A 13,449-nucleotide genomic window follows, 5' to 3' on the forward strand; every position below is an offset into this window, starting at 1 on the left:
AGAACATTACTCAAAATGGAATAATGGGGGATCCCTCCTTTTCCTAGAACAGAGTGTGCCAGAAGTATAATTTAGAAAGGGTCCAGAGAACATCTTAATAATGAGAGAGGGTGTCAAGGTTCCTTCCCCACTCTGAACTGTGGGGTACAGATGTGGGGACCAGCATGAGACACCCCCTAAGCATATTTCTACCAGCTTAGGTTAAAAAAACACAAACACTTTCCTAAGGCACAAACTTTGCCTTGTCCTTGAACAGTATGCTGCCACCACCAAGTGATTTAGACAAAGAACAGAGAAAGGACTACTTGGAGTTCCTATTTCCCCAAAATAGCCCCTCAAGCCCTTACACCCTCTTTCCTGGGGAGGCTTGAGAACAAGCAAGATGAGCACAAACCAGTCTTGAATTTTTAAGACCCAAAAACCCAATCAGATTCTTAAACATCAGAACTTTATTAGAAGAACAAAGATAAAAGAAACACTCTAAGATTAGAATGGAAGATAATCTCACAGGCAATCAGATTCAAAGCACAGAGACTCCCTCTAGGCAAAACCTGAAGTTACAAAAAACACAAAAACACACATTTCCTCCAGCACAGCGAATTTACAAGCCAAAAAAAGAAAACCTAACGCATTTTCTAGCCAGATTACTTACTAACTTTTACAGGAGTTGGAGGGCTTGCATCCTTGATCTGTTCCCGGTAAAGGTATCTCACAGACAAAAGCCTTTTCCCCCCCTCCAGATTTGAAAGTATCTTGTCCCCTCATTGGTCATTTTGGGTCAGGTGCCAGTGAAGTTACCTTAGCTTCTTAACCCTTTCCAGGTGAAAGGATTTTGCCTCTGGCCAGGAGGGATTTTATAGCACTGTATACAGAAAGGTGGTTACCCTTCCCTTTATATTTATGTCAGAGGGTCAGTTAGTAAATGAAGTGGACAGAATACCCTTCAACAACATTATACTGATTAAAGCATGAAAAAAGTTTAGTTAGGAAGTAGAAATATAGTTTAAACTAAATAATTTTTAGTGTATTTCTTAAATTGCATTTTTGCCTGAGACAGAGAGGTTCAAAGGGCAGAGTCAGCATCAATGTCCCAAAATGCCATCTGCCTTTTTTTTTTCCTTCTTTTTACAGGTCTAGAGGGGCAGGTACTTAGAGTTTTCTCTTGCTCAGTCTATTAACTGACAGCAACGTGAAAGCTTTTTGTTACAACTGTTGGCAGGACTATTAACTTTTACACAGGGTTGACTCGAAACCTTCATGCTCAATTATTCGTCGCAGAATCATCCCTATTTTAGGCACTCACTGGTGTAAACCATTAAAATCATACTTTCTCTCTGCAGGCTACTCAAAAAGTTAGGCTGGTAACAATTTCTGCATTCATAACAAAGACCTGATCACCCAAAAACAGAATCTATATTAAATATAAATCACTGACAACTTTCTATTTCATACCAACATCAACACAAACAGAGACTGGCTAAGAAAAATAATGTAGTACAATAAGCAAAATATAATGGAAGAGGGGTTTCATGAAGTAAGGACAAAAATCACTTAGGGCTTTTCGATACGGACTGTTAGTGCGCAGAAAGCTAAAACAGCAATAGGTCCAAGTGCACTACACATCTTTTAGCATGCAGTAGCAGGGCTCACATGACCTGTTAATGCACAGCATGCTGCAACACTGTCAATTTACACCATAGTTTGCCATGTACTAACTCTCTGTATAGACATGCTTTACTTAAAAGCTGACAGTCCCTAGGATTTTACTGGTTTTAACCACATCTAGAAAAGGAGTACTTGTGGCACCTTAGAGACTAACCAATTTATTTGAGCATAAGCTTTCGTGAGCTACAGCTCACTTCATCGGATGCATACTGTGGAAAGTGTAGAAGATCTTTTTATACACACAAAGCATGAAAAAATACCTCCCCCCACCCCACTCTCCTGCTGGTAATAGCTTATCTAAAGTGACCACTCTCCTTACAATGTGTATGATAATCAAGGTGGGCCATTTCCAGCACAAATCCAGGGTTTAACAAGAACGTCGGGGGGGGGTGTTAGGAAAAAACAAGGGGAAATAGGTTACCTTGCATAATGACTTAGCCACTCCCAGTCTCTATTCAAGCCTAAGTCATTATGCAAGGTAACCTATTTCCCCTTGTTTTTCCTAACACCCCCCCCCCCCGACGTTCTTGTTAAACCCTGGATTTGTGCTGGAAATGGCCCACCTTGATTATCATACACATTGTAAGGAGAGTGGTCACTTTAGATAAGCTATTACCAGCAGGAGAGTGGGGTGGGGGGAGGTATTTTTTCATGCTTTGTGTGTATAAAAAGATCTTCTACACTTTCCACAGTATGCATCCGATGAAGTGAGCTGTAGCTCACGAAAGCTTATGCTCAAATAAATTGGTTAGTCTCTAAGGTGCCACAAGTACTCCTTTTCTTTTTGCGAATACAGACTAACACGGCTGTTACTCTGAAACTTATCCACATCTAGACATCGTAATAGGAAATTCAGATCTTTGAAGTAAAACCAGTATATGCTGTCCATAATGCAGAGTACTACAGGTCAGAATGAAAAAAAAATCAAATACATGAATACAAAATTAGCAATAACTGGCTAGCCAGTTGAAAAAGATCTGGGGGTTATAGTGGATCACAAATTGAGCAAGAGCCAACAATGTGATGCAGGTGCAAAAAGGTGAATATAATTCCAGGAGGTAACTATCCTGCTCTACTTGGAGCCACTAAGGCCTCAGCTGGAGACCTGTATCTCGCTTTGGGCGCCACACCTTGAGTAAGATTTTGACAAACTGGAGAGAGAGTCCAGACAAGAGCAACATAAATGATAAGTGGATTAGAAAACCACACCCATGAGGAAGGATTTTAAAAAAACTGGTCATGTTTAGTCTTGAGAAAAGACGACTGATGGGGAACCTGATAAGTTTTCAAATATGTTAAGGTCTCTTATAAAGAGGACAGTGATAAATTGTTCTCCATGTCCACGGAAGGAAAGACAATCAGTAATTAGTTTAGTCTTCGGTAAGGGACATTTAAGTTAGATGTTAGACATTTTTTCTTAACCATCCAAATAGTTAAGCACTGGAATAGGCTTCCCTGTGACTGAAGGCTTTTAACAACAGGTTAAACAAACACCTGTCAGGGATGGTCTATGTATACTTAGAATCACAGAACCGGAAGAGACCTCAAGAGGTAATCTAGTCCAGTTCCTTGCACTCAAGGCAGGACTAAGTATTATCTAGACCATCCCTGTCAGGTGTTTGTCCAACCTGCTCTTAAAAATCCCCAATGATGAGATTCCACAACCTCCCCAGGCATTTTATTCCAGTGCTTAACTACTCTGACAGACAGTTAGGAAATTTTTCCTAATGTCCAACCTAAACCACCCATGCTGCAATTTAAGCCCATTGCTTCTTGTCCTATCCTCAGAGGTTAAGAACAATTTTTCTTCCTCCTCCATGTAACAACATTTTACATACTTGAAAATATATGTCCCCTCTCAGTCTTCTTCTCCAGACTAAACAAACCCAATTTTTTCAATCTTCCCTCACAGGTCATATTTTCTAGACCTTTAATCACTTTCTCCAGTTTGTCCACATCTTTCCTGAAATGTGGAGCCCAGAACTGGACACAATACCCCAGTTGAAGACTAATCAGCGCAGAGTAGAGCGGAAGAATTACTTCTTGTCTCTTGCTTACAATACTCCTGCTAATACATCCCAGAATGATGTTTGCTTTTTTTGCAACCGCATTACACTCTTGACTCATATTTAGCTTGTGATTCACTATGACCCCCAGATCCCTTTCCGTACTACTCCTTCCTAGGCAGTCATTTCCCATTTTGTAGGTGTACAACTGATTGTTCCTTCCTAAGTGGAGTATTTCACATTTGTCCTTATTGAATTTCATCCTATTTACTTCAGACCATTTCTCCAGTTTGTCCAGATCATTTAGAATTTTAATCCCGTCATCCAAAGCACTTGCAACTCCTTCCAGCTTGGTATCGTCCACAAACTTTATAAGTGTATGCTCTATGCCATTATCTAAATCCCTGATGAAGATATTGAACAGAACCGGACCCAGAACCATTCCCTGTGGGTCCCCACTCGTTATGCCTTTCCGGCATGACTGTGAACCACTGATAACTACTCTCTGGGAACAATTTTCCAACCTTATTGTAGCTCCATATAGGCTGTATTTCCATAGTTTGTTTATGAGACGGTCATGCAAGATAATATCAAAAGTCTTAAAGTCAAGATCTATCACATCTACTGTGCGCCCCCTATCCACAAGGCTTGTTAGCTTTCTTTGACAGGGTATCAGTTTGGTTTGACATGATTTGTTCTTGACAAATCCATGCTGACTTATTTATCACCTTATTCTCTTCTAGATGTTTACAAATTGATTGCTTAATTATTTTCTCCATTATCTTTCCGGGTACTAAACTTAAGCTGATTGGTCTAATTCCCTGGGTTGTCTGTACTTCCCTTTTTATAGATTGGCACTATATTTGCCCTTTTCCAGTCTTCTGGAATGTCCCCTGTCTTCCATGTCTTTTCAAAGATAATTGCTAATGGCTCATATCTCCTGAGTCAGCTCCTTGAGTATTCTAGGATGCATTTCATCAGGGCCTGGTGATCTGAAGACATCTAACTTGTCTAAATAATTTTGTACTTGTTCTTTCTTTAGACTCTGATCCTACCTCATTTTCACTGGTATTCACTGTTAGACATCCAATCGTCATCAATCTTCTTGGTGAAAACCGAAACAAAAGCAATTAAGCATCTCTGCCATTTCCACATTTTCTGTTGTAGTCTCCCCCCCACCCCATTGCGTAATGGACCTACTCTGTCCTTGGTCTTCCTCTTGCTTCTAATGTATTTGTAGAATTTTTTTTCTTGTTTCCTTTTAATGTCCCTCGCTAGTTTGATCTCATTTTGTGTCTTGGCTTTTCTAATTTTGTCCCTACATACTTGTGTTGTTTATATTCATCCTTTGTAATCTGACCAAGTTTCCACTTTTTGTAGGACTCTGAGTTTTAGATCACTGAAGATCTCCTGGTTAAGCCAGGTGGTCTCTTGCCATACTTCAAACTATCCCACTGCATACGAAAGATAGAGATATTATTAAGGGCACAATAGCCTTTGAAAAACTGCCAGCTGCCTTCAATTGTTTTTCCCCTTAGACATGCTTCCCATGGGATGTTACCTACCAACTCCCTGAGTTTGCTAAAGTCTGCCTTCTGGAAATCCATTGTGCTGTTCTCCCTCCTACCATTCCACGATCACTTTCACCCAAGTTGACTTCCACGTTCAAATTCTCAACCAGTTCTTCCCTATTTGTCAAAATCAAATCTAGAACAGCCTCAGACTTGGTCCTGTCTCAGAGCAGAGTTGGACTAGTTGACCTATCCAAACCTCTTCCAGCCCTACATTTGTGTGATTTGATATTAATTTATTAGCATCATTTTGTTAACCACCTAGGCAACAATATCCAGTGGGTGGTATAAAGGACCAGGAGACAGCAGGCCCAAGTTCTAATTCCAGCTCTGCCACCTAATCATTGTGCAGCCTTAAGCAAGTCACTTCACTTTGTGTGTCCTTGGACTCCCCACCTGCAAAAAACAGGATAATAATGCTTACCTACTTTTGAAAATTACTTTGAGATCTATGGATTAAAGTCACTATAAGTATTTTTTATTCCTTTTTTATTATTAGAGGTTACAGAACAGCTGCAATATCTTCGAGGTTTTGGTTATGTGCTAGTTTCAATGTACTACAAACAAATATTTCTTTTTTCTACTGCTTGAAATGAGGGTTACAAGTAGCCTTCCCTTCACACAGGTAGACATAGGTACAGCTTTAAATCTACAGTTCACAGAAAATGTATCTGGAGCAGTATGGTGAGGAAGCTCGTATAAGACCTATATAATATAAACTATAGACTAGCATGAGCAATAGTAGATAATACTGTCTTAGATTTAGGAACAATCTTTTGTTGCTTAAACAACTGAATATATTTTGCTATCACATTCTTACAAAGATCCAGTTTTAAATTACTAACAAATTAACTTACCTTAGGGAATTGTTTTACTGGAATTAACACTTTCTGCCCCAGCTTCATATTTTTATTTATCACTACATCAATATACTTTTCTTCTTCCTTTCCTTCCCCTTTTTGGAATTTCTCAATTTCTGGAAAGAAAAGTACAAAAATCTGTTACTGATTTTTTTTAAACTGGATATCATGTTCCCAAGTAGAGGAATAACTTATAGCAGCAAAAATTCCAAAACCAGGGTGTAACTTGTAAAATAGACTGACTTCTCTCCTAGGCTGCAATCTACAGCCACATATTTGAGCCAAGGTAATTTTTTAAAATACTTTATCTGTTACTATCAGCACTTTGGACTATAACTGACATTTAAGAAAATATAATTTATACCACACACTGAATCATTTATAAGACTTACAAGTTACTCAGCTCGGACAATGAAATGTCTGAACTACCATTTTAGGGGGCTCTCCTGCATTTGCCTTATGCCGTTGCATGTTTCAGCTTCCAAAACTTCAAGTTTTAAATAAAAGGAAATCATTCAATGAAAACTCAAGAGCTCATCAGAACATTTCTATTTGATTTTATAAAACCCTTGAATTAAGAAAACAAATCTTGTAGCTTAAGCACAAAACAGTTGATTTGAAAAAAAACCTCTTTAAAGTGCTTTAATTTTTTTTTAATATATATATATATATATATATATATATATATATAATGTGATGGAATGTACCTGGACTTTCCTTGGCTGTATGCCTACTACACCCCGCCCTAGAAAAGGGTGGCAAAGGTGGGTCCTCCAGGCCTGCCTAGAGAGGCCTTGTGGAAGCAGACAATCCGAACTCAGCAAGCTCAGCTAAAAGACGCTGCAGGGCCTTAGCTGGTCAGTTCCTGGCTAGTGCTAGAGGGTACTCCGTTCTGGCCAGAAGATCTTGATGGGCTGTTTGCACTAAATCTGGGAGTGAGAGGACCTGAGAACTCTAACCCTAAGGTAAACAGGTAGATGTAAAGGGATCAGGTGGGAGGAGGCCCAGGGACTGTAACAGCAACTAATTAAATGAAGCAGTATCTGTGTCTGTCTGCATTGGAACTTGAAGTAGCGGGTGGACCCAGGTTCCCATACCAGCCACTGTCAAAGTGGCCTAAGCCCCCAAGAAGGGGACAAGGATCCTTTAGAAGCATGAGAGAAGAGCTGGATTTAAAGGGCCCAAAGATAGGAAGTGAAGACCCTGGTGAATGCATCCGATGAAGTGAGCTGTAGCTCACGAAAGCTTATGCTCAAATAAATTTGTTAGTCTCTAAGGTACCACAAGTACTCCTTTTCTCTTTGCGAATACAGACTAACACAGCTGCTGCTCTGAAACCTGGAGAAGACAGTTTGGCAAATGCTTTGCTACCCCAAAAGGGCTCCATTTTGATGGTGTGACTTCACCAGAGGGTCGAACCACTGAAGACCAGCTTAGTGAGGTTGGCAACCAACAGCGGGCTCCAGAAGTAGGGGAAACAATTACAGTACCACACCTTCCTGCTAGTGGATACTTGAGGTGAGTGCCCCATTACAATATTGTATATAGTTTATTTGTATTTAAATTCTCTTCTCCCTCCATAATTCACTCCCTATTCTCAACATACATTTTAACAAGAGTTGTAAAGGAGTTATAATTCTCCACTGTATATGTTTGACATCTACTTACACACATTACTGTTAGCCTCCAGATGAAGTAAAAACAGTCTTTCCAATGTTTAAAGCTACAAACTACCAAAACAAATAACCACATGCCAAGTCCAAAAGTCTAGGACTGAAGTTAATGTACAGATGATAACATTCCTGTGGATGATGGTTAGAAACACATTCACTCTTCATGCTTTTGAACATCCTGAGAATGTTATTTCCGCATCCACATCTATGGTCTCTCATTACGTTTTCCACATTACTTTAACACAGTCTCCTTTAAAACAAAGAGTAAAGCTTTGCATGTGCTTAAATCTTTGCAGTACTAGAGCCCTAAACCCTGATCCTGCAATATGTTAACCAGATGTGGAGTCCTGTGCCCACACAGAGCCCAGCTGATTTTAGAAGTGCTCCATACAGGCATAGGGTCCCCCTCCCCCATGATGTCATATTAAAAGATCAGGGGCCTTTGTCAGTAAACCGCTCTCCAAACTGATGGCAATTACCATAACTTTTGTTTGGGCTTGTCTATACTACTGCGCAGTAGTATAATCTAAAAATCACGTAGCTGAAGTTGCGTGAATAGCCTAGCTGAAGTTGACGTACTTAGATCTATTTACCACTGTGCCTTCAGTGCGGTAAGTATACAGCTGATGCTCTCCCATAGACTCCGCTTGTGTGCCTCATTCTGGTGGAGTACTGGAATTGACAGGAGAGTGCTCAGCGGTCAATTTAATCGACCCCTGCTGCATCGATCGCTGCTTGCCAATTCGGTGGGTAGTGTAGACAAGAATCAGATATCAGGGTTGGACGGGACCTCAGGAGGTCATCTAGTCCAACCCCCTGCTCAAAGTAGGACCAATCCCCAACTAAATCATCCCAGCTAGCGCTTTGTCAAGCCTGACCTTAAAAATATCTAAGGAAGGAGATTCCACTACCTCCCTAGATAATGCATTCCAATGTTTCACCACCCTCCTAGTGAAAAAGTTTTTCCTACTATCCAACCTAAACCTCCCCCACTGCAACTTGAGACCGCTACTCCTTGTTCTGTCATCTACCACCACTGAGTACAGTCTAGAGCCATCCTCTTTGGAACCCCCTTTCAGGTAGTTGAAAACAGCTATCAAATCCCCCCTCATTCTTCTCTTCCGCAGACTAAACAATCCCAGTTCCCTCAGCCTCTCCTCATAACTCATGTGTTCCAATCCCCTAATCATTTTTGTTGCCCTCTGCTGGACTCTTTCCAATTTTTCCACATCCTTCTTGTAGTGTGGGGCCCAAAACTGGACACAGTACTCCAGATGAGGCCTCACCAATGTCGAACAGAGGGGAACGATCACGTCCCTTGATCTGTTGGCAATGCCTTTACTTATACATCCCAAAATGCCATTGGCCTTCTTGGCAACAAGGGCACACTGTTGACTCATATCCAGCTTCTTGTCCACTGTAACCCCTAGGTCCTTTTCTGCAGAACTGCTGCCGAGCCATTTGGTCCCTAGTCTGTAGCGGTGCACGGGATTCTTCCGTCTTAAGTGCAGGACTTTGCACTTGTCCTTGTTGAACCTATAACAGCCCTTTGTCAAAAGGAACAAAATTTATTGAAACACCTGTTAAAAGTTTATTCAACGTAGGCTTGATCCTACACCCACTGAAATAAATAGCAAAGCTTCTAATGACATCAGTCATGCAGGAACAGAGTCTTGTTTATTCCCCACATTTTTGCTTTGGGTCGACACAAAACTCTGAATTATTTAAAAAATGACTAAGAGAACCAGAGTGTCTTCAAGGTATGCTCTCACAAACTAATTTGTCTCCTTCACTGCTAGCAGAAAAAAATTAGAAGGAACTAAAACTAGCTCAACAACAAATCTATTCCTACTGGTAAATAGGCAGCTTTGGATCATTAGTAATTGATTTTAATGAATACCAAGTCATTCTTGTTCATCACTGCAATAAAATTTGAGGGACAACTAACAGATCAATCAGCTCACATTTTTCCTCACTACTGAAATTTAACTGTTTTTATTTTTAGGATAGACTTTCACACAGCAAACAAAAAGTAAGAAATTAATACAGATAATAAGCATGAGTACGTATTTCCTATGACCCTACAAATTAAACAGAAACAGGATTCACAAATGAAGATAAAAAAGTTTCTGGTAGGGTGTGCTTCTAAAGTTTGGCTATTGAAATAAATTTCAAAGTTAATAAATGCAAAAATAAAACCAAAACTATTTTTAGATGTCACAAATATCTGTTGACCATCTCTTTAATTTTAAAGTCCTAGTGCATTTTGACAACTGAGTCAAATGTAAAGTTAGCTTGAAATTTACTTTCAGGTGAAATTGACAAGAGTGTGTATCTACAGCAGTTAGGAATTTAGGTTATACGAAGATTGAAGTTTAATGATCCATTTAAAGTTATAAAGCTTTTCCTTTTTATAGATTTATATCTCCAGTTCACATGTTGAGTGTAGTACTCTCTAAAATACTAAACTAGCTAGAATGCCTTTTTCCAAGCAAGGTAAACTTGATTATAATCATCTATGTTATATATCGCTCAGCTAATAAGGTCAGCCTATTACAAAACTTTTTAAGAGGCTGTTTACTCAATTAAAATAAATTCTGCAATATTTAATATGGAAAAAGTGGGAGAAAATGTGTGTGTTAATTGCAACATCAAAAGACAACATACTAAAGATATATAGACTCCAGATAAACCCAAAGCTTTATCATTTAAAAGACTTTGGTTATTCAACACTGGTCCCATTTTACTGACATAACATCTCATGAAAGATCACAACACGTTGTATATTAATTGTTTGTAATATAATCTTTTGCCTATGTATTTATTGCCTGTGATTGAAACAAATTAACTACAATAGAAATATATAAGCCTCAGATTTCATTATTTCCCATCCTTTGTATAACAATTTTTACTAGAAATTGCATAGAGGTGGAAAGTAAAACAAAAATGTTTCCAATGTACACTTTTACTTGTTTTATTTTGTTTCACGGAGATAAAAGTGCCACTCAAAATTGAGACTTCTGGGCACGTACTGTGCAGGAGTAAGTTAAATTTGCAGTGACTTCTGATTATGAAACTAACGTATTAATAGATTATATGTAACAAACACATAAAACTTATTCTATGAATTAAAGTAAGTTTACTAGAAAAGAAATTATCTGGCATTGTTTATCTCTGCAGGTGAGCTAACCTGTAAACAGTCATGTTTTTCTTATTAAAAAGGTTTCTCATCTCAGCATAACCAAATAAAAACTGAGGTTTGTTTTCTTCTACTAATTAAAGCTGAAGTCATGCACTGTTGCACTCAATTGAACAGATGACTTAAGATTTATTCCTCTTTTCCCAGGGCAACAAGCAAATTTAACTAGTTCTAAACCAAATCAGAAAGGACTTTTAATAAAACTTTAAAATCTACTTTTGCAATGAATGGTGGTTCACTCTAGGCTTTTATGTACACTGATGGCAAAGAACAAAAAAGTCACAACTGAAGATAATCAGCAGTCTGACCAAGAGCTGCTTACAGAATTAAGATACATTGGATGATAAGTAAAATAAAAGCTCCCACAATGCCTATATGTGCTATTCAATAGACATTGGGATTAGTTGCCTACCATCATGAGCACACTGTAAAATATGCTATTCTCTTAAAATGAGATTTTACTCTACAAAATGAAGAGTAATGAATATATATGAACTCAGTGTTCTTAAGTACCTCACTTTAAGGACAATCAATCCACTTAATATTTGTTTTCATGTAATTTTATTGTAATTTGTCCTACTTCAAATATTTTAAATTTCTAAATTAGATTTAAGTTGATATTAGTAAAAATATGTATTATCTGGGACATAAAATGCTATAAAAACAGGTAGCTTTAAGATATTGTATTCATTCACAGATGATAGATAATTAGTTAATTCAAAATATGTATCACAGATAAGTGAAAATTCATTGATTCATCTGAATATTAGCATTTCTGTCCAGAGCAAGGCATATCAATGTACATTTTATCGACCAGCCATTTGACCTATCCTACATGTCTTGCTTTCCCAATGTTTTTCAAGCTTTTTCTTAGCCTCAATACAACTATTTTGTAAATCCTTAAAGGGCCACTCATAACTTGCTGGTAAATAACAGATGTTCTTTTAAAAATTGCCAGTCAGGCTTTTTTTTCCTAAAATGAATTACTCTTCTTCCAGTAATAATAAACCTTCCCCCAATAGTCACAATGTTAGTACTAAAAACAAAAAAACACAAGACTTCTCCTATTACTCTGTTTTAACAGAATAATAATAAACTGCTGTTCCAAGATTTGTGCTAGTTCATGTTATCATAAAATTGAATTGGATTCTGAAAGAGCATTAAAAAAAAAAAACCCTACAGCAATGTCCTGTTGGCTGTTGTAACACTAAAGAAACACAGAAAAAAATATTATGCATTGCAGAGCCAATTTATTTTTACCTTTATCTTTTCTTCTCTTTCTGCTCATTTCTTCCTACTTCCAACCCCCTTTCAGGAAAGCATGAACACCAAAAGTTTTAGCATAAGAGTATACACTCATAAGATATACAAGACTCATTTGACAAATATTCATGTATATCAAGCTTAACTTAATTGGGGAAAACTACGCCAGTCCAAAGAGCAAATCCAATCAGATTTTCAAGGTCGAACAGATAGGAGGATTTGCTTTCCCTAATCCCGAGATTACATTCTGTACTACTCGGCTTTGTGGGACAGTGCAGTCTCCTTGTTCAGAAATAATAAATGAACATGTGATTAAGGCTTCTGATAATGCCAAGGGATTAAAATCCCATGTTCTCAGGCCATAGATGTAGCATTTGCATTCGTCTAGGAATTCGGCTGAATGAATAATTACGTGGGTTTTTTTTATCCACAGCAGAGAAGGCTAAGCAATGATTGCTTGCCGATTAACCCATATGACACAATACAACATTATTGAATATATTAGATAATGGCAAAGTAGACTTCTTTAACTTTAATCCCAAACTAGAATTAATCTTCCTATCAGAGAACTACAATAGTCAGGCATGTTATTTCCAATTTAAATGGTATTGCTTAGGCTTTTAAGTACTGCATATCTGCCTTTATCTGTTTAATTGTCATCATCCTTAGTCTGAGGCCAAAATGTCAAACTCAAATCTGAAGTAGGTATTGCTATAGTCTGTTCTTTTGTGGGCTGTTGTGTCAAACGATGTTGAACAAAACTGAATTCCCAATGCAATGGTTTCCAGCTCACTGAGATTATAGCTCCTAAACAAGATCCAAAAAGATGGTTTCTCCCCACTAGGAGGGCTATTTTTTTCAACATGACAGATGCAAGGATGAGAGCTAAAAATGCATTTCCTAATCTAAAAGGGATGTTCTTACAGCAATACACTGAAGTTTTCATGCAGTCTCTCTACTTATGTCTAGGTTTTCTAAAACTACTGATGCTGTGCTTACAGCTCAATTATGAACAACAAAAATAACTGAGAACAATTTTTGTATCTGCAAGCCTGGAAAAGAGAGACAAGAAACCACATCACTATTATTTTCAAACAGGTACAGTGGCCATAAAATATAAGACTCTTCACCAAACTTCTTTTGCACAAAACCTAATCACTTTACGTAATGTAAAAAGTCAGCAGGGCTAGTACTTTTTTTCCTTTTTAGAAT

The 13,449-nt window shown here is 38.1% G+C and overlaps 1 protein-coding gene across 1 annotated transcript in view; it reads right to left on the reverse strand.

Moving 5' to 3' along the window:
- The window catches only part of KHDRBS3 (KH RNA binding domain containing, signal transduction associated 3), a 198,816-nt gene that overhangs the window by 134,740 nt on the left and 50,627 nt on the right, over nucleotides 1–13,449 (reverse strand). Inside the window, exon 2 of the mRNA XM_077808828.1 lies at nucleotides 6,100–6,218. Coding sequence (XP_077664954.1) covers nucleotides 6,100–6,218 — 119 coding nt within the window. The remainder of the gene's footprint in view (nucleotides 1–6,099; nucleotides 6,219–13,449) is intronic.

The sequence above is a fragment of the Eretmochelys imbricata genome, chromosome 2 (assembly GCF_965152235.1).
Source record: "Eretmochelys imbricata isolate rEreImb1 chromosome 2, rEreImb1.hap1, whole genome shotgun sequence".
NCBI classification, from domain to species: domain Eukaryota; kingdom Metazoa; phylum Chordata; order Testudines; family Cheloniidae; genus Eretmochelys; species Eretmochelys imbricata.